The 24,873-nt window shown below is 41.8% G+C and overlaps 2 protein-coding genes across 2 annotated transcripts in view; one reads left to right on the top strand and one right to left on the bottom strand.

Annotated features, from left to right (window-relative positions):
• The window catches only part of LOC309493716 (polymeric immunoglobulin receptor-like), a 223,154-nt gene that overhangs the window by 38,213 nt on the left and 160,068 nt on the right, over window positions 1-24,873 (bottom strand). The gene's annotated exons all lie outside the window — the stretch shown is intronic.
• Window positions 9,931-23,897, top strand: LOC309494745 (uncharacterized protein; the record flags this gene model as incomplete). Its single annotated transcript, XM_082164156.1, has 7 exons — window positions 9,931-10,207; window positions 10,267-10,545; window positions 20,921-21,020; window positions 21,161-21,206; window positions 23,358-23,435; window positions 23,510-23,576; window positions 23,723-23,897. The coding sequence occupies 6 exons, from the start codon at window positions 9,931-9,933 to the stop codon at window positions 23,540-23,542; spliced, it is 813 nt and encodes a 270-aa protein (XP_082020282.1). The 3' UTR covers window positions 23,543-23,576; window positions 23,723-23,897.

Here is a 24,873-nt window from a genome sequence, read left to right as displayed (position 1 = left end):
TCAGTATGGACCCTTGTGGGAGTCCGCATGATAATGGAACTGAAGGTGATGAGTAATTGCCAATTTTAACTGAGACAGACCTATTTGAAAGATATGAATAGAACCAGCGTAGGACCATGCCGCTAAGCCCAACCTCCTGCTTTAGACGATCTAAAAGAATATTATGATGGATTGTATCAAAGGCGGCGGTTAGATCGAGCAAAATTAAAATAGCGGAGCTACCCGAGTCCAAAGTGAGCAAAAGGTCATTTGTCACTTTAAGGAGGGCAGTTTCAGTGCTATGACGGGTCCTAAATCCCGATTGAAATTTATCAAGAAGATCTTGGTCTTTTAAGAATGCAGAGAGTTGGAGAAAGACAATCTTCTCCAACACTTTAGACAAAAAAGGTATTGTGGAGATAGGTCGAAAGTTATTAAACTCAGATGGATCAAGACTTGGCTTCTTCAAAAATGGCCTAATCACGGTATGCTTAAAACAGGATGGAATAATGCCTGTGCATAATGAACTATTCATGATAGTCAAAACAGATGGGCCAATCACTCCTAACACCTCTCTAAAAAAACGTGTTGGCATAATATCCGCTGGTGAGGTGGTCGGTTTCAATTTTAAAATTAACTCTGTCATTTTAATAAGATCAATTGGATTAAAATGTGTTAGCTGGACATTATTAGGGCTAGAATTGGAAGAATTAGAGGCATGATAGCTGGGGATACAAGAGTATAGAAGCTCAATCTTATTCCTAAAGAAATCAAGAAATTGTATGCACAACTCAGGGGAAGCATCTGGGTGTGAAGAAGGCTTCGGATTAACCACTTTATCAAAAGTATTAAACAGTACTTTAGGATTATGTGAATTTTTCTTTATAAAATCTGAGAAGTACTCAATTTTAGCTGCTTTAACAGCACACTGATAGGTAGACAGGTGGTTCTTGAAAATCTCAGATGAGACATGTAGCCTATCTTTTTTCCATTTACGTTCTGCTTTACGGCACTCCTGCCTGAGAGCCCGGGTATGATGATTAAACCAAGGGCGAGAGCTGCGTTTAAAGCGCTTTGATTTTAGTGGTGCAAACAAATCTAAGATATTTGTACATGTCTCATTAAACAACATGGTAATTTCCTCAGTATTGAGGTTAAGCGATGGGGCTTCCAAAACAGACCTTGTTAAAGACTCTGTGTAGGCATTGGAAAACTCAATTACAGTAGAGGGAATTATCACACGAGAAAAGTGTACATCCTTCTCGTCGTTAGGGGGTAGATATGGCAGTATTATATTAAACATGACGGACATATGATCCGACGGGCAGCTTTGCTCAATATCGATGTTACATACTGAGAGTCCATAAGTTAAAACAAGATCAATGGTATGTCCGTGTTCGTGTGAGTTGTAGAAGTCAATGAGTTGTAGAAATTCCTTTACCAGGTGATGGGAAGGACAGCAGACATGAATATTAAAATCACCCAGGATTAGCAATTTATCCACAGTCGGGACTATATTAGAAAGAAATGTCCCAAATTCCTGCATAAAGTCCTTATTATATTTTGGTGGTCTATAAATAAGGGCACAAGTCACTGGGCTGGATAGCTGAATTGTGAATAGTTGCAATTCAAATGTATGATATTGGGTGGCAGGCAAGAGCCTACATCTAAAACGTTTTTTAAAAACTGTAGCCACGCCTCCGCCGCGGCCCACTAGCCTAGGAGAGCTAAAATAGACACAATCAACTGGAGATAAATCAGTCAGAGAATCCAGCTCCCCAGCATTGAGCCAGGTTTCCGTCAAAAATAGGAAGTCCAGGTCATGAGATGTAAAAAAAATATTTAAAATAAATGATTTATTGCAGATGGATCTTGCGTTTACCAGCGCCAATTTCACCTGTTGTGGTCCGATATCCGTAAGCACAGCCGGTGGTTTGACGTATTCCAGAGTGCGAAGGTTCCGAATGTCGACACCTCTGTTGACGCGGCATTGTCTTAACGATTGGCGAAAGGGGGTCCATGAGTCCGAGAGGACTGGAACAAGACCGATAGGCTGTGACTCCGAGGCGCTGTTGTGTTTAGGCAACCAATAACTGCGTTTTCCTCGTTTTCTGGCACGCTTTTTACGATGCAGACAGCAGCCCGTCGAGTGACAGCTGATCGCAGGAAAAATAGAGGAGGCCCGTGAATTGAAGAAATAATCCTCAATAGGGATGCGTCCGCAGCAGTCCGCCGAAAAGAGACGTAAATAAAGAAGGGCTTGACGATCGTAGGTGAGTGCAGCAGTGGTTTCAATCACCGACCACTGCTGTGGGGTATGAGTATAAGAGGAGGAAGAGTGTGAGTTAGAGGAGGAAGAGTGTGAGTATAAGAACAGGAAGAGTATGATTATAAGAGGAGGAAGAGTATGAGTTAGAGGAGGAAGAGTATGAGTTAGAGGAGGAAGAGTGTGAGTTAGAGGAAGAGTGTGAGTTAGAGGAAGAGTGTGAGTTAGAGGAAGAGTGTGAGTATAAGAGGAGGAAGAGTGTGTGTATAAGAGGAGGAAGAGTATGAGTATAAGAGGAGGAAGAGTGTGGGTTAGAGGAGGAAGAGTGTGAGTATAAGAGGAGGAAGAGTGTGAGTTAGAGGAGGAAGAGTGTGAGTATAGGAGGAAGACTGTGAGTATAAGAGGAGGAAGAGTGTGAGTTAGAGGAGGATGAGTGTGAGTATAAGAGGAGGAAGAGTGAGTTAGAGGAGGAAGAGTGTGAGTATAAGAGGAGGAAGAGTGTGAGTATAAGAGGAGGAAGAGTGTGAGTTAGAGGAGGAAGAGTGTGAGTATAAGAGGAGGAAGAGTGTGAGTTAGAGGAGGAAGAGTATGAGTTAGAGGAGAAAGAGTATGAGTATAAGAGGAGGAAGAGTGTGAGTTAGAGGAGGAAGAGTGTTAGTTAGAGGAGGAAGAGTGTGAGTATAAGAAGAGGAAGAGTATGCTTATAAGAGGAGGAAGAGAATGAGTTAGAGCAGGAAGAGTGTGAGTATAAGAGGAGGAAGAGTGTGAGTATAAGAGGAGGAAGAGTGTGTGTATAAGAGGAGGAAGAGTGTGAGTATAAGAAGAGGTAGAGTATGAGTATAAGAGGAGGAAGAGTGAGAGTTAGAGGAGGAAGAGTGTGAGTATAAGAGGAGGAAGAGTGTGAGTATAAGAGGAGGAAGAGTATGAGTATAAGAGGAGGAAGAGTATGAGTATAAGAGGAGGAAGAGTGTGAGTTAGAGGAGGAAGAGTGTGTGTATAAGAGGAGGAAGAGTATGAGTATAAGAGGAGGAAGAGTGTGGGTTAGAGGAGGAAGAGTGTGAGTATAAGAGGAGGAAGAGTGTGAGTTATAGGAGGAAGAGTGTGAGTATAGGAGGAAGAGTGTGAGTATAAGAGGAGGAAGAGTGTGAGTTAGAGGAGGAAGAGGAAGAGTGTGAGTATAAGAGGAGGAAGAGTGTGAGTATAAGAGGAGGAAGAGTGTGAGTTAGAGGAGGAAGAGTGTGAGTATAAGAGGAGGAAGAGTATGAGTATAAGAGGAGGAAGAGTGTGAGTTAGAGGAGGAAGAGTATGAGTTAGAGGAGAAAGAGTATGAGTATAAGAGGAGGAAGAGTGTGAGTATAAGAGGAGGAAGAGTGTGAGTTAGAGGAGGAAGAGTGTGAGTTTAAGAGGAGGAAGAGTGTGAGTATAAGAGGAGGAAGAGTATGTGTATAAGAGGAGGAAGAGTGTGAGTTAGAGGAGGAAGAGTGTGAATTAGAGGAGGAAGAGTGTGAGTATAAGAGGAGGAAGAGTGTGAGTTAGAGGAGGAGTGTGAGTATAAGAGGAGGAAGAGTGTGAGTTAGAGGAAGAGTGTGAGTTAGAGGAAGAGTGTGAGTATAAGGAGGAAGAGTGTGAGTATAAGAGGAGGAAGAGTGTGTGTATAAGAGGAGGAAGAGTATGAGTATAAGAGGAGGAAGAGTGTGGGTTAGAGGAGGAAAAGTGTGAGTATAAGAGGAGGAAGAGTGTGAGTTAGAGGAGGAAGAGTGTGAGTATAAGAGGAGGAAGAGTGTGAGTTAGAGGAGGAAGAGTGTGAGTTAGAGGAGGAAGAGTGTGAGTATAAGAGGAGGAAGAGTATGAGTATAAGAGGAGGAAGAGTGTGAGTTAGAGGAGGAAGAGTATGAGTTAGAGGAGAAAGAGTATGAGTATAAGAGGAGGAAGAGTGTGAGTTAGAGGAGGAAGAGTGTTAGTTAGAGGAGGAAGAGTGAGTATAAGAAGAGGAAGAGTATGCTTATAAGAGGAGGAAGAGTATGAGTTAGAGCAGGAAGAGTGTGAGTATAAGAGGAGGAAGAGTGTGTGTATAAGAGGAGGAAGAGTGTGAGTATAAGAGGAGGAAGAGTATGAGTATAAGAGGAGGAAGAGTGAGAGTTAGAGGAGGAAGAGTGTGAGTTAGAGGAGGAAGAGTGTGAGTATAAGAGGAGGAAGAGTGTGAGTATAAGAACAGGAAGAGTATGATTATAAGAGGAGGAAGAGTATGAGTATAAGGAGGAAGAGTATGAGTTAGAGGAGGAAGAGTGTGAGTTAGAGGAAGAGTGTGAGTATAAGAGGAGGAAGAGTGTGAGTATAAGAGGAGGAAGAGTGTGTGTATAAGGAGGAAGAGTATGAGTATAAGAGGAGGAAGAGTGTGGGTTAGAGGAGGAAGAGTATGAGTATAAGAGGAGGAAGAGTGTGGGTTAGAGGAGGAAGAGTGTGAGTATAAGAGGAGGAAGAGTGTGAGTTAGAGGAGGAAGAGTGTGAGTATAGGAGGAAGAGTGTGAGTTAGAGGAGGAAGAGTGTTAGTTAGAGGAGGAAGAGTGTGAGTATAAGAGGAGGAAGAGTGTGAGTTAGAGGAGGAAGAGTGTGTGTGTGTGTATAAGAGGAGGAAGAGTGTGAGTATTAGAGGAGGAAGAGTGTGAGTATAAGAGGAGGAAGAGTGTGAGTATAAGAGGAGGAAGAGTGTGAGTATAAGAGGAGGAAGAGTGTGAGTTAGAGGAGGAAGAGTGTGAGTATAAGAGGAGGAAGAGTATGTGTATAAGAGGAGGAAGAGTGTGAGTTAGAGGAGGAAGAGTGTGAATTAGAGGAGGAAGAGTGTGAGTATAAGAGGAGGAAGAGTGTGAGTTAGAGGAGGAGTGTGAGTATAAGAGGAGGAAGAGTGTGAGTATAAGAGGAGGAAGAGTGAGTATAAGAGGAGGAAGAGTGTGAGTTAGAGGAATAGTGTGAGTATAAGAGGAGGAAGAGTGTGAGTATAAGAGGAGGAAGAGTGTGTGTTTAAGAGGAGGAAGAGGGTGAGTTAGAGGAGGAAGAGTGTGAGTATAGGAGGAAGAGTGTGAGTATAAGAGGAGGAAGACTGTGAGTTAGAGGAGGAAGAGTGTGAGTATAAGAGGAGGAAGAGTGTGAGTATAAGAGGAGGAAGAGTGTGAGTTAGAGGAGGAAGAGTGTGAGTATAAGAGGAGGAAGAGTGTGAGTATAAGAGGAGGAAGAGTGTGAGTATAAGAGGAGGAAGAGTATGAGTTAGAGGAGGAAGAGTGTGAGTATAAGAGGAGGAAGAGTATGAGTTAGTGGAGGAAGAGTATGAGTTAGAGGAGGAAGAGTGTGAGTAAAAGAGGAGGAAGAGTGAGTAAAAGAGGAGGAAGAGTGAGTATAAGAGGAGGAAGAGTGTGAGTATAAGAGGAGGAAGAGTACGAGTTAGAGGAGGAAGAGTGTGAGTATAAGAGGAGGAAGAGTATGAGTATAAGAGGAGGAAGAGTGTGAGAATAAGAGGAGGAAGAGTATGAGTATAAGAGGAGGAAGAGTATGAGTTAGAGGAGGAAGAGTATGAGTTAGAGGAGGAAGAGTGTGAGTATAAGAGGAGGAAGAGTGAGTATAAGAGGAGGAAGAGTGAGTATAAGAGGAGGAAGAGTGTGAGTATAAGAGGAGGAAGAGTACAAGTTAGAGGAGGAAGAGTGTGAGTATAAGAGGAGGAAGAGTATGAGTATAAGAGGAGGAAGAGTGTGAGAATAAGAGGAGGAAGAGTATGAGTATAAGAGGAGGAAGAGGAAGGTGTGGAGAATGTTGTCAAGGCTGGATCTGCTTCAGTGTTTTTCTCTTCTCCTGCAGAGATGATATTCTCCGGCCGGACCGACATGAAGACGTGAAGCTGAAGCAGAATAAATCTCTCTCACTGACCTTGATTCTGCAGTTGCTCAACTCTTCTGACTGTACTTTACAGTAACATGCTTTTCATTTACAGTTTTTTTACTGTAACCTTTTGGGCTTCTGCAGTTGGTCACTGTATTTCACAGTATGCAAATGCTGAATATACAGACATTCCATACAATATTCAGTACAATACTATACAGTACTTGCAGTGCATACAGTATTTATTCTCCTCACCACTGTCAGGTGTCAGTGCTACTTTTTTACATTTTTTGAGCTGCCCTGAGCGAGCGCAGGTTGGTGTGAGCCCATAGCAGTAGCTGTGTGGCTATGGCAAACAGGTTGCGGGACCTGAGGCCGCCCTGGCGATTTATGTAAGAGACCACTGACATATTGTCCGTCCGGACCAAGACGTGGTGTCCTGCCAGGTATGGAAGGAAGGTTTTTAGGGCTAGACCAGCTGGCAACCTTCCAGGGGGCCAGAGCTCGAATACAGCGCTGGTCCACCCTGATATTCAAGAGGCCTGAGCGCCAGGCGTGGGGTGGTACCTGAGGTGCTAGCCACAGCTGAAGAGGACGCATACGCAGTAGGCCTAGTTGGAGTACTGATGATGCTGAGGCCATCAGGCCCAAGATCCTCTGAAACGTTCGGAGGGGTACATAGGAGCCCTCTACGAACGACGCGGCGAGCTGCTGAATCGATAGAGCACGGGCCGAGGTGGGCCATGCTCTCATAAGTACAGAGTCGAGAACTGTTCCCAGGAACGTGATACGTTGGCTGGGCAACAGAATACTCTTGGAAAAATTCACCCTGAGCCCTAGGCATTCCAGATGGCTGAGGAGCCAGGCTTTGTGAGTATGGGACTCTGCCTCTGACTGAGTCAGTATGAGCCAGTCGTCGAGGTAGTTCAGAATGCGCATTCCCCGCTGTCTTAGGAGGGAGAGAGCTGCATCCATGCACTGCGTGAATGTACGAGTTGCCAGTGCCAGTCCAAATGGTAGAACTGTGTACTGGTATGTCTGCCCCTCGAAGGCGAATCTCAAGAATGGCCTGTGGTGGGGGTTCACTTGGATGTGAAAATACGCGTCTTTTAGATCTACTGAAAAGAACCAGTCCCCTGGGCGAATCTGCGCCAGGATGTGTCTGGTCGTAAGCATTCTGAACGGCCGTGACATGAGGGCCTTGTTCAGATGTCTGAGATCTAGAATGGGTCTCAGGCCGCCGTCTTTCTTTGGAACAAGAAAATAACGGCTGTAAAACCCTGACTCGCTTTGTGACGCGGGGACTGTCTCGATAGCCTCTTTCGCCAGCAGACATAACACTTCGGTGCGGAGGACGTGGGTCAACGTGCTCTTTACTGAGGTTTGTATAACAGCGCGAAAGCGCGGAGGTCTGCGGGCGAACTGAAGCGAGTAACCGCGCTTTATAATGTTCATCACCCATTCTGAAACTCCGGGGATGGCCTGCCAAGCCAGAGCCCGCTGAGCCAGCGGTATGATCATATCTGATGACGGAACGCCCAGAGTCGGGGGTTCGACCCGAAATTTTGCTCGATTTGTGCTTTTTGTGGGTCGCTGTTAAAACAGCGTTTGGGTGCAGGGGTGCGTGACAGATGACGGGCCCATGTTCTGCTTTTAAAACTGCTCCAGCCGCCTGAGCTGAAGAGGGGGCTGTGAGCAGCACTCGAGCGGTCTTCGGGGCAGGTCCGGCCGCGGCGGGACATAGACCCCTCTTTCTGCCGGCTAGGACGGCTTTTTGGGCTCATGGTCGAGCGTGAGCTTCGGCCGGGGCCCCTGGCGCTTAGGGAACGGGTACCGTTTCGCGGGCTTCAGGTGCTGGCTGGTTTCAGCCGCTGGGCGGGGCTGGTGAACCTGTGGCACTGACCTTTCCGGCCGCGGCGTGCTCTTGGGGCGCCGTGAAGCCGAGCTGGAGCGTTTAGGGAGAAAGTGCTTCATTGCACTTGAAGCTTTCTGAGCCTCGGTGAAACGCTCTGCGAAGCCGCTGACAGATGGGCCAAAGAGACCAGTTGTGGAGACCGGAGAATCGAGGAAGGCGGTCTTGTCTGCGTCCCTGATCTCCATAAAATTAAGCCATAAATGGCGCTCCAATACCACCAGGCTGGCCATGTTGCGACCGAGGGCTTGCGCCGTGGTCTTAGTAGCCCGTAGCGCCAAATCCGTAGCACTTCGGAGGTCCTTAAAAGCGTCTGGTTCAGGTCCTGACTCATCCATAGAGCAGAGGAGCTTAGCCTGGAACACTTGAAGAGTCGCCATGGCGTGTAGTGCGGAGGCGGCTTGACTGGCGGCAGCATAGGCGCGGCTGGCTATAGCCGAAGTAGTCCTGCACGGTTTGGATGGGTGCACCGTCTTAGACCTCCAACTACCTGCAGTGGGAGGGCACAAATGAGCGGCGACCGCTTCCTCAAGTGGTGGGAGAGACACATAGCCCTTTTCCTCAGCGCCGTCGAAAGTGGAGAGCGTGGAAGAGGAAGAGGAGCGCGTTCGCGCTGAAAAGGGCACGCGCCAGCTTTTAGTGAGCTCTTCGTGGACCTCTGGTAGAAACGGAGCGGCGCGCTGGTGAGGGGCCTGTTGGCGCCCCGGCAGGTACCACTCGTCGAGGCGGCTTCTGGGAGGTTCAGCTGGGGAAAGCAAGTTGAGTCCCAGCTCGTCGACAGCGCGAGACATGACACGGAAAAGTTCGGCGTCAACACTCGCTCTAGTGTCAAGACGATCACATTGAGAGGAGGGGGCGGGGTCCGCGGAGCCCGGCCAATCCTCACTCTCAGATGCCGCCACAGAAACTGCGTCATCCATGTCTTCAGCAGATCCGCCGAACGAAACCCGCCGCTTCACGTGAGGGGCGTTGGTCGCTTCGAGCGAACAGAACTGGAGATGGGGGTGTGGGCGAAGCACGCGGACAAGGACCCGGCGTGCATTCGTCGAAATCACCGCGTTCAGGGATCCTCTGATCGCGCCGCTTCTTCCTACGGGGCTCGCGGGGCGCCGAAGATGGAAGATGGGCGGGTTCACTCTCTGACGTAGCGAGAGCGAGCCTTGATCTGAGGACTGCCACAGGCATGCCATCGCAGAGAAGACAGCCGCCTTTAGTGAGCGCTGACTCGGCGTGCTCAGGACCGAGGCAGGCAGCGCACTGTGTGTGTCTATCAGACACGTGCAGGGGAACCCCGCAGGAATCGCAGATGGGAAGCGGCATTTAAAACAACGCCGCTTTGAGCTGTGAAAACAGCGATTTGCTCTTTTAGCAATGATAATAGAAAAAAGGATACTCGTCGGATGCCACAGGGAAACGCTTGGCTGCCGAGACGCGAAGCTGTTCCGCTGAGAGGCTTCTCTACGACGAGCGGCTTCCTATCCGGAGAAATCAGCGACGAGGTGAGTCTCAGAGCTGAAGGAGATAGATCTGTCATATGGCGAGTTTTTCTCTGTATTTATACTCTTCTGTCACGCCCTGTTTGGCGCGCTCGAGTCTGGCAGGGCGCCAAGCGCTCTGATTGGTTCGCGCGCCTCTGCCTGCTCGCCATTGGTTCGTGCAGTTGCCTCAGCACAGCCTATCAGCGCTCTCGCCTGTGCTGCAGCAATGCGTTTTAAAATAAAGGCTTCAATATTCTCGAGAAAAGGAGTTTTCCCACAGCGTTTGCAACGCAGTACGAGAGAACGTTCTCGTAAGGGAACAACATTTACAGTTTGATGAATTCTGTGTTTCAGGGGTTTCTAGTGATGATTGGAGTGTGAGTTACAGTCCTTCACACGTCTGTGCACTAAAGGACTCAACAGTGATAATGAGATGCACTTATACATACCCTACTGGACATCAGATCGAGAAAGTGTTCTGGACCAACGAGTCTATAAAGGGTAAAGAGCCTCCAGATCTGTCTAATGACCCTGAATACAGTCAGAGGCTTCAGTATCTGGGAGATAAACAGCAGAACTGCACCGTCAGACTGAGTCATGTGACACTGAAGGATTCACACATGTACTATTTCAGATTCATCACTGATAAAGAAATGAAATGGACTGGTGCTGCAGGAGTGACTCTTACTGTCACAGGTGACTTTGGTGAGGTTTATCTCTTCTTCTGTGCATTATGTTGAATAATAATCAGTGTGTGACAGCAGCACTAGATATAATGTGTGTGTTGTGTTCAGATCTTCAGGTGGAGTCTCCTGAGAGAGTGACAGAGGGAGATTCAGTCAATCTGAGATGTAAAAGCAGCTGCGCTCTGACTGACAGAGCAACATTCATCTGGTACAGAAACTCACAGCCATTAACTGAGAGAAGAGACAGAAACAATGAACTCCTGCTGCAGTCAGTCAGAAGAGAGGATTCAGGCAGATATAGCTGTGCTGTAGACGGACACACTCACATCTCTCCTGCTGTTCAGCTCAATGTCATGTGTGAGTACAGATTGACTTTCTCTCTTTAACCCTCATGCACTTTACATTTCTGGATACAGTCTGTGTGGTCCAGGTCAAACTGATCCTAATTGTATTCAATTTCCCAAAAATCACACTATGAAAAAACATTAGAATAATTACATTCAGGTACAAATAATGAACTTTTAATATCAATACTTTTCACACATTACAAAGAATACATTTCTGAATTAATGATTTATATAAATGTTTTAACCATCATTTTTAAGACTGCCCCTCCCCAACTGTGGGACACTTGCCATTAGACATTTATAACAATAATATCTTAGTCAAAACCTAAAGTAATCTTGACAAACTATATAGCATTTGAAAGTGTTCAGACTGTAGTTTTCATATTTGGTGACTGATTTTCAAAAGATGTGGTGCCGAATTATAATACACGCTCTGATTCTTTCCGTATGTTTTTATATGTGTTTTAGAGATTGAATTCAAATCAAATCAAATATTAACATTACTACACAAACTACTTCTGAATAGGATGTCTACTTCATAAATATTTGTTTTAAAGTATGGAAATATATGGTTAAGATCACTCAATCCATATATGGAAATAGAAGAGTCCTTATATGGTCACCAGAGGAGTCTGGATGTCATCTAGTGGAAAAGTTTGGTACTGCGCTCAAAAAAACTTGATGAAAATATTTTTGAGACGTCAACCTAAAATTTGTCACAGAACTTGTTCAGATATTTAGCTTTGATTTTCTTGAAGTTTTAGAGTTGAACATGCTTTGTAAAATATATATTTTATATCAAATTTAAAAATATATATTTTACATTTTTATAAACTTCTATGACGTTTTGTAAACTTTAATTTTACAAGGTTTTTAAAGGCACCTATTATGTAAAATTCACTTTTACATGGTGTTTGAACATAAATGTGTCGGCAGTGTGTGTACACAACCACCCTATAATGATAAACACCCACCCAATCCTCTTTTTTAATCCCCATAAATCATAAGCAGTGTCTCAGAACAAGCCGTATGCTTTCTCACGCACGCCCTGCCAAACTGTGGAGCCAGGTAGTGTTGCACTGCACACTCAGACCTCACTCCGGGACGGGTCCCTGTCCTCCACCTCGCTGCCCCACCACAGGTACATCTGTGGTCCCATTGGTCCTGCTGGTTCGGGCGCTGGGAGCCTGGCTCTCAGTGTAACATTTATTTTATCCTCAGTTTTTGTGGTTGCAGTGTATACATATATTGTGAATTAGGAAAAGAACAAATTATTTTTTATTTGTCTTAAACAGTTTTGTGAGAGTCATCCTTAAACTTAATCCAGAACTTGTTAGGGCCCGAGCACCGATGGTGTGAGGACCCTCTTGGAATTGCTCTGTTTATTATTATTATTAGGGCCCGAGCACCGATGGTGTGAGGACCCTCTTGGAATTGCTCTGTTTATTAGGGCCCGAGCACCGATGGTGTGAGGACCCTCTTGGAATTGCTCTGTTTATTATTATTATTCTTCTCCGCATTTAATTGCATTTTTGAGGGCCTAAACATGCTCGAAAACTCACAAAACTTTGCACACGCGTCAGAACTGGCGAAAATTTACATCTGATATAGGTTTCAGAATTGGACGGGGCAAAATGGCTCGATAGCGCCACCTATAAAAGTTCAACGGAGTGCGCCTCCCGCAACGTTCCACGTACGTGCACGAAATTCGGTACATACATGTAATCACCTAATACCTACAAAAAAGTCTCTTGGAGCATAGCCCTAAACACAACAGGAAGTCAGCCATTTTGAACTTCCTCTCAGATTTTTGTGCAGTTTTTGCCATTTTCATGCCTCGTACTTTAACGAACTCCTCCTACAGTTTTAATCTGATCATCTTCAAATTTGGTGAGTGTAATCTTAAGGCCTTTGCGACGTTAAATTGCGAAGATCTTGAGTTTTCGTCGAAGGGCGGGTCCTCGGCGGCCTGACAAATTTCGATGTTTCGCCATGAAACAGGAAGTTGCTGTAACTCAGGCATGGAATGTCCAATCTGCCCCGAACTTCACACGTTTGATAAGCGTTCTGTCCTGAACACATGACCATGCTCATATTCAGTTATAGTCATAGCGCCACCTGCTGGCAACAGGAAGTGACATGTTTAACACTGTTATGGACTCCTAATAACATATAAAAAAGTGCCAGCAAGTGCTAAACATGCTAACAACATACTAGAAGCATGCTAAAACATGCTAGCAAACTCTTAGCTAAGTGCTAAAGCATGCTATTTTTGCAATTAAATAGGAATTTGCTGTAACTCAGGCATGGAATGTCCAATCTGCCCCAAACTTCACACTTTTGATAATCGTTCTGTCCTGAACACATCTACATGAGAATATTCAGTTATAGTAATAGCGCCACCTACTGGTAACAGGAAGTGTCATGTTTAACACGTTGATGCCATTCTAGCAACATGTTAAAAATGCCATTGACTTCTAAACATGCTAGAAACATGTTAAAACATGCTAGCAATACTTAGCTAAGTGCTAAAGCATGCTAATTCAATGAAACAGGATGTTGTTGTTACTCAAGAAGGCAATGTCCAATCTGCGCCAAACTTCACACTTTTGATAAGCGTTCTGTCCTGGACACATGACCATGCTCATATTCAGTTACAGTCATAGCGCCACCTGCTGGCAACAGGAAGTGACATGTTAAACACTGTTGTGGACTCCTAATAACATATAAAAAAGTTCCAGCATGTGCTAAACATGCTAACAACATACTAGAAACATGTTAAAACATGCTAGCAAACACTTAGCTTAGTGCTTAAGCATGCTAATACTGCAATTAAATAGGAATTTGCTGAAACACAGGCACGGAATGTCCAGTCTGCCCCAAACGTCACACGTTTGATAAGAGTCATGGCCTGAACACATCTACATGAGAATATTCAGTTATAGTAATAGCGCCACCTACTGGTAACAGGAAGTGTCATGTTTAACACGTTGATGCCGTTCTAGCAACATGTTAAAAATGCCATTGACTTCTAAACATGCTAGAAACATGTTAAAACATGCTAGCAAAACTTAGCTAAGTGCTAAAGCATGTTAATTCAATGAAACAGGATGTTGTTGTTACTCAAGAAGGCAATGTCCAATCTGCGCCAAACTTCACTCTTTTGATAAGCGTTCTGTCCTGAACACATGACCATGCTCATATTCAGTTACAGTCATAGCGCCACCTGCTGGCAACAGGAAGTGACATGTTAAACACTGTTGTGGACTCCTAATAACATATAAAAAAGTTCCAGCATGTGCTAAACATGCTAACAACATACTAGAAACATGTTAAAAAATGCTAGCAAACACTTAGCTTAGTGCTAAAGCATGCTAATACTGCAATTAAATAGGAATTTGCTGTAACACAGGCACGGAATGTCCAGTCTGCCCCAAACTTCACACGTTTGATAAGAGTCATGGCCTGAACACATCTACATGAGAATATTCAGTTATAGTAATAGTGCCACCTACTGGTAACAGGAAGTGTCATGTTTAACACGTTGATGCCGTTCTAGCAACATGTTAAAAATACCATTGACTTCTAAACATGCTAGAAACATGTTAAAACATGCTAGCAATACTAAGCTAAGTGCTAAAGCATGCTAATATAATGAAACAGGATGTTGTTGTTACTCAAGAAGGCAATGTCCAATCTGCGCCAAACTTCACACTTTTGATAAGCGTTCTGTCTTGAACACATGACAATGCTCATATTCAGTTACAGTCAATGCGCCACCTGCTGGCAACAGGAAGTGACATGTTAAACACTGTTGTGGACTCCTAATAACATATAAAAAAAAATGCCAGTAGGTGCTTAACATCCTACCAACATACTAGAAACATGCTAAAACATACTAGTAAACACTATAAGTACTAAACCATACTATTACTACAATTAAATATGAATTTGCTGTAACTCAAACATACAATATCCAATCTGCCCCAAACTTCACATACTTGATAAAAGTCCTGCACTGAACACATCTACAAAGCAATATTCAGATATATAACCCCACCTACTGCCAACAGAAACTGAACTGGTTAACACAGTAATGCAGTACTAACCACATACCTATTGTGTACTAAGCATGCTAAAAACATACTAAACATGCTAGCAACTACTATATACTGTATACCTCCTTAAATGCACATTGCCCAACCATGCTCTGTCTTCCTAAAGCCAACGAGTGACGATGGCACGGGTGCGAGGGCCCTTTCATCGCTGCTTGCAGCTTTAATTATTATTATTCTTCTCCGCATTTAATTGCATTTTTGAGGGCCTAAACATGCTCGAAAACTCACAAAACTTTGCACACGCATCAGAACTGGCGAAAATTTACATCTGATATAGGTTTCAGAATTGGACGGGGCAAAATGGCTCGATAGCGCCACCTATAAAAGTTCAACGGAGTGCGCCTCCCGCAACGTTCCACGTACGTGCACGAAATTCGGTACATACATGTAATCACCTAATACCTACAAAAAAGTCTCTTGGAGCATAGCCCTAAACACAACAGGAAGTCAGCCATTTTGAACTTCCTCTCAGATTTTTGTGCAGTTTTTGCCATTTTCATGCCTCGTACTTTAACGAACTCCTCCTACAGTTTTAATCTGATCATCTTCAAATTTGGTGAGTGTAATCTTAAGGCCTTTGCGACGTTAAATTGCGAAGATCTTGAGTTTTCGTCGAAGGGCGGGTCCTCGGCGGCCTGACAAATTTCGATGTTTCGCCATGAAACAGGAAGTTGCTGTAACTCAGGCATGGAATGTCCAATCTGCCCCGAACTTCACACGTTTGATAAGCGTTCTGTCCTGAACACATGACCATGCTCATATTCAGTTATAGTCATAGCGCCACCTGCTGGCAACAGGAAGTGACATGTTTAACACTGTTATGGACTCCTAATAACATATAAAAAAGTGCCAGCAAGTGCTAAACATGCTAACAACATACTAGAAGCATGCTAAAACATGCTAGCAAACTCTTAGCTAAGTGCTAAAGCATGCTATTTTTGCAATTAAATAGGAATTTGCTGTAACTCAGGCATGGAATGTCCAATCTGCCCCAAACTTCACACTTTTGATAATCGTTCTGTCCTGAACACATCTACATGAGAATATTCAGTTATAGTAATAGCGCCACCTACTGGTAACAGGAAGTGTCATGTTTAACACGTTGATGCCATTCTAGCAACATGTTAAAAATGCCATTGACTTCTAAACATGCTAGAAACATGTTAAAACATGCTAGCAATACTTAGCTAAGTGCTAAAGCATGCTAATTCAATGAAACAGGATGTTGTTGTTACTCAAGAAGGCAATGTCCAATCTGCGCCAAACTTCACACTTTTGATAAGCGTTCTGTCCTGGACACATGACCATGCTCATATTCAGTTACAGTCATAGCGCCACCTGCTGGCAACAGGAAGTGACATGTTAAACACTGTTGTGGACTCCTAATAACATATAAAAAAGTTCCAGCATGTGCTAAACATGCTAACAACATACTAGAAACATGTTAAAACATGCTAGCAAACACTTAGCTTAGTGCTTAAGCATGCTAATACTGCAATTAAATAGGAATTTGCTGAAACACAGGCACGGAATGTCCAGTCTGCCCCAAACGTCACACGTTTGATAAGAGTCATGGCCTGAACACATCTACATGAGAATATTCAGTTATAGTAATAGCGCCACCTACTGGTAACAGGAAGTGTCATGTTTAACACGTTGATGCCGTTCTAGCAACATGTTAAAAATGCCATTGACTTCTAAACATGCTAGAAACATGTTAAAACATGCTAGCAAAACTTAGCTAAGTGCTAAAGCATGTTAATTCAATGAAACAGGATGTTGTTGTTACTCAAGAAGGCAATGTCCAATCTGCGCCAAACTTCACTCTTTTGATAAGCGTTCTGTCCTGAACACATGACCATGCTCATATTCAGTTACAGTCATAGCGCCACCTGCTGGCAACAGGAAGTGACATGTTAAACACTGTTGTGGACTCCTAATAACATATAAAAAAGTTCCAGCATGTGCTAAACATGCTAACAACATACTAGAAACATGTTAAAAAATGCTAGCAAACACTTAGCTTAGTGCTAAAGCATGCTAATACTGCAATTAAATAGGAATTTGCTGTAACACAGGCACGGAATGTCCAGTCTGCCCCAAACTTCACACGTTTGATAAGAGTCATGGCCTGAACACATCTACATGAGAATATTCAGTTATAGTAATAGCGCCACCTACTGGTAACAGGAAGTGTCATGTTTAACACGTTGATGCCGTTCTAGCAACATGTTAAAAATACCATTGACTTCTAAACATGCTAGAAACATGTTAAAACATGCTAGCAATACTAAGCTAAGTGCTAAAGCATGCTAATATAATGAAACAGGATGTTGTTGTTACTCAAGAAGGCAATGTCCAATCTGCGCCAAACTTCACACTTTTGATAAGCGTTCTGTCTTGAACACATGACAATGCTCATATTCAGTTACAGTCAAAGCGCCACCTGCTGGCAACAGGAAGTGACATGTTAAACACTGTTGTGGACTCCTAATAACATATAAAAAAAATGCCAGTAGGTGCTTAACATCCTACCAACATACTAGAAACATGCTAAAACATACTAGTAAACACTATAAGTACTAAACCATACTATTACTACAATTAAATATGAATTTGCTGTAACTCAAACATACAATATCCAATCTGCCCCAAACTTCACATACTTGATAAAAGTCCTGCACTGAACACATCTACAAAGCAATATTCAGATATATAACCCCACCTACTGCCAACAGAAACTGAACTGGTTAACACAGTAATGCAGTACTAACCACATACCTATTGTGTACTAAGCATGCTAAAAACATACTAAACATGCTAGCAACTACTATATACTGTATACCTCCTTAAATGCACATTGCCCAACCATGCTCTGTCTTCCTAAAGCCAACGAGTGACGATGGCACGGGTGCGAGGGCCCTTTCATCGCTGCTTGCAGCTTTAATTATTATTATTCTCCGCATTTAATCGCATTTTTGAGGGCCTAAACATGCTCGAAAACTCACGAAACTTTGCACACGTGTCAGAACTGGCGAAAATTTACATCTGATATAGGTTTCAGAATTGGGCGGGGCAAAATGGCTCGATAGCGCCACCTATAAAAGTTCAACGGAGTGCGCCTCCCGCTATGTTCCACGTACGTTTACGAAATTCGGTACATACATGTAAGGACCTAATACCTACAAAAAAGTCTCTTGGAGCGTAGCCCTAAACACAACAGGAAGTCAGCCATTTTCAACTTCCTCTCAGATTTTTGTGCAGTTTTTGCCATTTTCATGCCTCATACTTTAACGAACTCCTCCTACAGTTTTAATCTGATCATCTTCAAATTTGGTGAGTGTAATCTTAAGGCCTTTGCGACGTTAAATTGCGAAGATCTTGAGTTTTCGTCGAAGGGCGGGTCCTCGGCGGCCTGACAAATTTCGATGTTTCGCCATGAAACAGGAAGTTGCTGAAACTCAGGCATGGAATGTCCAATCTGCCCCAAACTTCACACGTTTGATAAGCGTTCTGTCCTGAACACATGACCATGCTCATATTCAGTTACAGTCATAGCGCCACCTGCTGGCAACAGGAAGTGACATGTTTAACATTGTTGTGAACTCCTGATAACATATAAAAAAGTGCCAGCAAGTGCTAAGCATGCTAACAACATACTAGACACATGCTAAAACATGCTAGCAAACACTTAGCTAATTGCTAAAGCATGCTATTACTGCAATTAAATAGGAATTTGCTGTAACTCAGGCACGGAATGTCTAATCTGCCCCAAACGTCACACATTTGATAAGAGTCATGGCCTGAACACATCTACATGAGAATATTCAGTTATAGTAATAGCGCCACCTACTGGTAACAGGAAGTGTCATGTTTAACACGTTGATGCCGTTCTAGCAACATGTTAAAAATGCCATTGACTTCTAAACATGCTAGAAACATGTTAAAACATGCTAGCAAAACTTAGCTAAGTGCTAAAGCATGTTAATTCAATGAAACAGGATGTTGTTGTTACTCAAGAAGGCAATGTCCAATCTGCGCCAAACTTCACACGTTTGATAAGCGTTCTGTCCTGAACACATGACCATGCTCATATTCAGTTACAGTCATAGCGCCACCTGCTGGCAACAGGAAGTGACATGTTAAACACTGTTGTGGACTCCTAATAACATATAAAAAAGTTCCAGCATGTGCTAAACATGCTAACAACATACTAGAAACATGTTAAAACATGCTAGCAAACACTTAGCTTAGTGCTAAAGCATGCTAATACTGCAATTAAATAGGAATTTGCTGTAACACAGGCACGGAATGTCCAGTCTGCCCCAAACTTCACACGTTTGATAAGAGTCATGGCCTGAACACATCTACATGAGAATATTCAGTTATAGTAATAGCGCCACCTACTGGTAACAGGAAGTGTCATGTTTAACACGTTGATGCCGTTCTAGCAACATGTTAAAAATACCATTGACTTCTAAACATGCTAGAAACATGTTAAAACATGCTAGCAATACTAAGCTAAGTGCTAAAGCATGCTAATATAATGAAACAGGATGTTGTTGTTACTCAAGAAGGCAATGTCCAATCTGCGCCAAACTTCACACTTTTGATAAGCGTTCTGTCTTGAACACATTACAATGCTCATATTCAGTTACAGTCAAAGCGCCACCTGCTGGCAACAGGAAGTGACATGTTAAACACTGTTGTGGACTCCTAATAACATATAAAAAAGTGCCAGCAAGTGCTAAACATGCTAACAACATTCTAGAAACATGCTAAAACATGCTAGCAAACACTTAGCTAATTGCTAAAGCATGCTATTGCTGCAATTAAATAGGAATTTGCTGTAACACAGGCATGGAATGTCCAATCTGCCCCAAACTTAATATGTAACATGCAAGAAACATGCTAGAAACACATAGCTAAGTTCTAAAGCATGTTAGAAATGCTAAAGGAAGTTGTTGTAACTCAAACATACAATATCCAATCTGCCCCAAACTTCACATACTTCATAAAAGTCCTGCACTGAACACATCTACAAAGCAATATTCAGATATATAACCCCACCTACTGCCAACAGAAACTGAACTGGTTAACACAGTAATGCAGTACTAACCACATACCTATTGTGTACTAAGCATGCTAAAAACATACTAAACATGCTAGCAACTACTATATACTGTATACCTCCTTAAATGCACATTGCCCAACCATGCTCTGTCTTCCTAAAGCCAACGAGTGACGATGGCACGGGTGCGAGGGCCCTTTCATCGCTGCTTGCAGCTTTAATTCAAACATGTATCTGTATTTCAAATGTTTCAAGTCTCTCGAATTCTAGTCTTAAGAGTTTTTCCTTCTGTTAACTTTTATTTTTATTTTTTTATTTTATTTATTTTATTTTATTTTATTATTATTCACTGTTTAGCATTAAATCATACTGGGTTGTTTGCTGAAATTGTCCAATAATAATCAACTGCAGCCTTTCCTAGAACATTTTCCACCAGCCGTCTCTAATAAATACTTTTACCTGACATCTGTAGATCCTCCAGTGAAACCTGTGATCTCCATCAGTCCATCATTTAAACTTGTTCGGGATGGATCATTTAAAGACTGGTGTTGATCTGGTTTGCTGAGGGCAGTTCAGGGTTGGTTATGGGTTATTATTTGGCTGAGATTTGTGCCAGTTATGGCTCATGTGTGGCTCATGTCTGTAGGTCAGATCTGGTCATTCTTTGCTGTATGTGGGCCAGACAACAATTGCTATCTGAGTTAGTGGACTAACAAACGCGAAACAAGAGAATAGAGTTTATTTTGTACTTTTCAGACTCACCCAGGAACGTCTCAGTGTCCATCAGTCCATCTGGTGTAATAGTGGAGGGAGATTCAGTGACTCTGAACTGCATCAGTGACTCAAACCCTCCTGCAGAAATCAGCTGGTTTAAAGGAGGAACGTTTGTAGGATCTGGAAGAATCTACAACATCTCAAAGATCAGCTCTGATGACAGTGAAGAATACAAGTGCAAGTCCATCAATGAACATGGAGAGAAATACTCTGATAATGTGACTTTAAACGTCTTGTGTGAGTTAATGATCGTTTACACATTGTTCAAAAACTTCAAATTCATAATTTTCTAATATTTATTGTGAGTCTCAGACGTCAGACTAACTGTAACTGTCACAGGTGAAGCTTTTATTAACACACTCCTGTATCTTCACATCATTCATCAGTTTGGAGAGTTAATCATGATGATCTTCCTCTTTCAGTTCATCATGTTGCTGGTGGGAATGTGATTGTGATCACAGCGATATCTGGAGGATTATTCATCATCATCATCTTCATCATCATCTTCATCCTGTTTATAATGTGAGCTCAATAAAAAAAAAACTGCAGTAATTGTATAAATTCACTTTTGGTCTAATGTAGGAAATGGCTAATTTGTGTTTTTAATTATTAGTAATCTTTAAAATAAATCCATATGCTGCTAATGTCTTTCATTATAACAGAAAGAAAGGAAGGAGTGTTAAATCTGAAGATCGCACAGTGAAACAGGTAAATCATCTAAACATGACTTCACAAAAGCAGAGAATGAATCGATCAGCCGTTATCTGTGTTTCAGACTGTAAATGTACAAAGTGACAGGATTCAAACCTTCCCAATCCAGCGGTAATCAGTTTGTACTATAATATAAAAAAATGATGAAATAAAGCTGATTTTAGTGGGCTTTTTTTAGTGAATTTAACCAATCTGCTGAAGTTTTTAATTATAATAATCTGTTAAATTTATGATGACTCAAGCCATTAAGGGTTTTGTACAATATACAGTACATGACCAGTCGGAGATCACTTCATTCACGTGCAATCATTTCTCATTGATTTATATTTTATCTGGTCAAAAAACATGGTCTAATCTCTGTGTTGTGGCTTAAATGAAGAGAAAGCAAAGTGAGAAAAACTGCAGAAACTATAAAATCCACATCAAAACCAAACTTTGAAGAAATTCATGTTATTTTATTTTGTTAATTTTATATAGCTTTTACTAACATGAAACATGGAGTAACATATTTATTCGGGAATCATCTCAGATGAAGGATGTTTTCGCCATTTTTCGTTACCGCAGCAAACGCTCACACTTCTGTGCACTTCATCGCTTCAGTTGTATGGAAAAGTTTTTCATATTAATAATTGTATATTATTGACTGTAGTAGCTCTATGATTCTACAGCATGTGATCCATCAGTGTTGTGATAATCTGAAGAATTTTAAAACATTGTGCGCAATAAAGGTTTGAACAGAATCTCAACAACGGTGATGATAAAAGTGCAGTGCATGATGGGAGCATTCAATCAAAACTCATCAATATCTCCCAGCATGCATTGCAGCATGAATAAATTATGCTGAATTGCCTTAGTATTTTCTTTAATTATTATATCTGCTTTTATTTTTGCTGTTGGTTTTGTTGCAACTTTTTCGTAGCTTGTTTTGTGATGTTCAGAGTTTTATCTGATTATTGTGTTGATTGTCACTGTTGTTGAGATTCACACACTGATTCTTGATGTCTGTGTTGGTCTACATCATACAGTAGTTCAAAACCTTTTTTATACACCATGTGGTTTTAAAGTTCTTCAGATTACTTCTTTGTCACTGCTGGCTCGCATGCGGTAATGACACAGAACTATTACACTCAAAAATGAGAAATATATTAGTAATAAACATAATGAAAGATAAGACTCTTTATGAGATCAGGACACTACATGACGATTATGTCACCATCAATAAATAGCCATCAACACCTGATCACATTTTATCTCTGATTTTCATGTCATAAGGAATGTGTTTTATAAACACAGTTAAAGCAGTCAGAGAAAATCTGATGTTAGAAAGTCAAGGGTCAAGAGCCCAACTAAAGCAAACACTGATCTCCATAATGGTGACTTCAAACTTTATTATTTACAATAAAATATAAACTTCTGAACCACTGCTAATTCTCAATAATAACTTTTATGACAAATTGGTTTGTAATACAATATTTTTAAATTATAGGAAAACACAGCTGGCAGTTTTTTTTTTTTTTTTTTTTTTTTTTCACCATGGTTCAATGCCATAAAACCTAAAATATTACTGCTGTATTTTTTACAGTAAAGCACTTGCATCCATCTGCCAGTATTTTACTGTAAACTTTAGTTCAATGCCGTAAAACACAAATATTTCTATTGTATTTTTTACGGTAAAGCATTGTCAACCACAGCTGCCAGTTTTTTACCGTAAATTTTTGTTCAATGATGTAAAACATAACAATTGCTACTGTATTTTTTACGGTAAGGTACAATAAATGCAACGGTAAGGTTTTTTTTTTACAGTGTACTTCCAAAATCCGTACAATTAACATGAAATGTTAATGTTCATTAAAATGACATGAAATGTCCCGTGAGAGCTATTGCAATTTTTCACTGTATATAGTAAGGGTATCTCTGTTAAGCAATTAACATGTCATTTTCGTTGCTTTTTTACAGTTTTTTACTGTTAAAATTACGAACATATGAAAAAGACCTTTACTTTGAACATTGTCAGGGAACTTTTTTGATAGTGTTTCCATAAAATTGTGTATTTTCCAAAGTTTATCATTGATCATGTTTTTAAAAATGTATATTTATTATTTTGATTGTGATATTTTGTGATGTAAAGACCTTCTGTCTCTCCTGTAGATCTCTGATCCCAATGAAGACACATATACAGCTCTTGAGCTCAAGTCCACGACCTCTGACCTGTACGACACACTCACAGTAAGTGAGACGTCAAAGTCAGATACTCCATCACAGATGATCACATGACCGATCTCTCGCTCTCTTTCACACAGACCGTTGTTCGCAGACCTCCTGAAGACTCTTGATCCTCAGAGCTTTTCTAAACATGAGAATCCATCAGTAAGTGTCAGAACCTGCAGCTCTTCTCAATATAATCAATAAAACTCTCTTCAGTATAGTGTGATTGTTTTATGTATCTTGTGAAAGGGTTTATAATGTTGTGTATGAACTTCAGTCAGTCTTTCTTCATCATATTGTTTGTTCAGATCAACAGGAAGATTCTGCAGTGAGAGGCGGAGCACAAATGAACCAATCCTGAGCTCTGTGGGCGGAGCCACTGATGATTGACAGGGATCATCAGTGATGAGTCACAAGAGATGAATTTCTGTATAGTTTAAGAAACATGATGTAACAATGGAATTAAATGAAAGTTAAAAGCTGGTGAATTGTTATTGTCTAAATATATGTTAAAATTAAGTCAAAACACCTAAAGTGATGTTCAGTTGCGACAAACAATCTATGCTTTCTCATTTTACAACATCTTCCTGCTTTTAAATCATAATTGATCATTTTATTCTGATATACTGAACAAAATCATAATTCTGCACATTCACAATGGAAAATGTATATATATATTTTGCTCTCAAAGTGCTCAAATATAATCAGCTTTTGTTATTCTGTCTTTAGTGTTCCTGTAACTCTCCCTTTAAATGTTCAGTTTTATTTGTAATTGTCCCATATTTGCTTGTACAAACCTTAAAGGGATTCTTCACCTCTGGAAAGATCAATGTGTATTTAAAATGGGTCATTTATGTAGTAGAAATGTGAAATTATTTTTGAATTTGGAGCCTTCTAGACTGAGAAAAGCCAGAAAAATGTATTTTTGGCTTACGTGGATGAAAGACAACAACTCCCAGAATGCACTTGCTTCGCTGCCCTACGAGGCCACTCCCAAGCCACGCCTACCGGTTACAGAGGACAGCTCAGCTACTAGTTGACTCGAAACTGAAAATACGCCGTTTTATCGTGAGTCTCCGTGACGAGTCTGCCTGGGATTGCGAGATCGCCCAAAATGTCCGGGATTTGGCTTTTGCGTTCTAGAGTCGGCATTCATTATGTCTACTGTGGAGAGCAGGACGAGGCTAGGGTTGGGTATTGGTTGGGTTTTATCCGATACCAGTACCTACTCTGTATTTTTCAAACGGTTCCGGTGCTTAAACGGTTCTTAAACCGGTACTTAAGAAAACGAAACCGCACACACTTTATCAAAAAAAATAATAGCTGTGTGTGTTTTCTGAAAAAGATTTTCTGATTTCTGATTAAATGAAAAATTGTGCCGTTTAAAAGGCTACTGATGTAGCCGAAAACACTTAAGTTAAGATCAAAATTTTGTCTTCTCATATATATATATTATATT

The sequence above is a fragment of the Leuciscus leuciscus genome (assembly GCF_965113295.1).
Source record: "Leuciscus leuciscus genome assembly, chromosome: 3".
NCBI lineage: Eukaryota > Metazoa > Chordata > Actinopteri > Cypriniformes > Leuciscidae > Leuciscus > Leuciscus leuciscus.
Note: the sequence above shows the minus strand (reverse complement) of the source record. Positions and strands in the feature narration are given on the sequence as shown.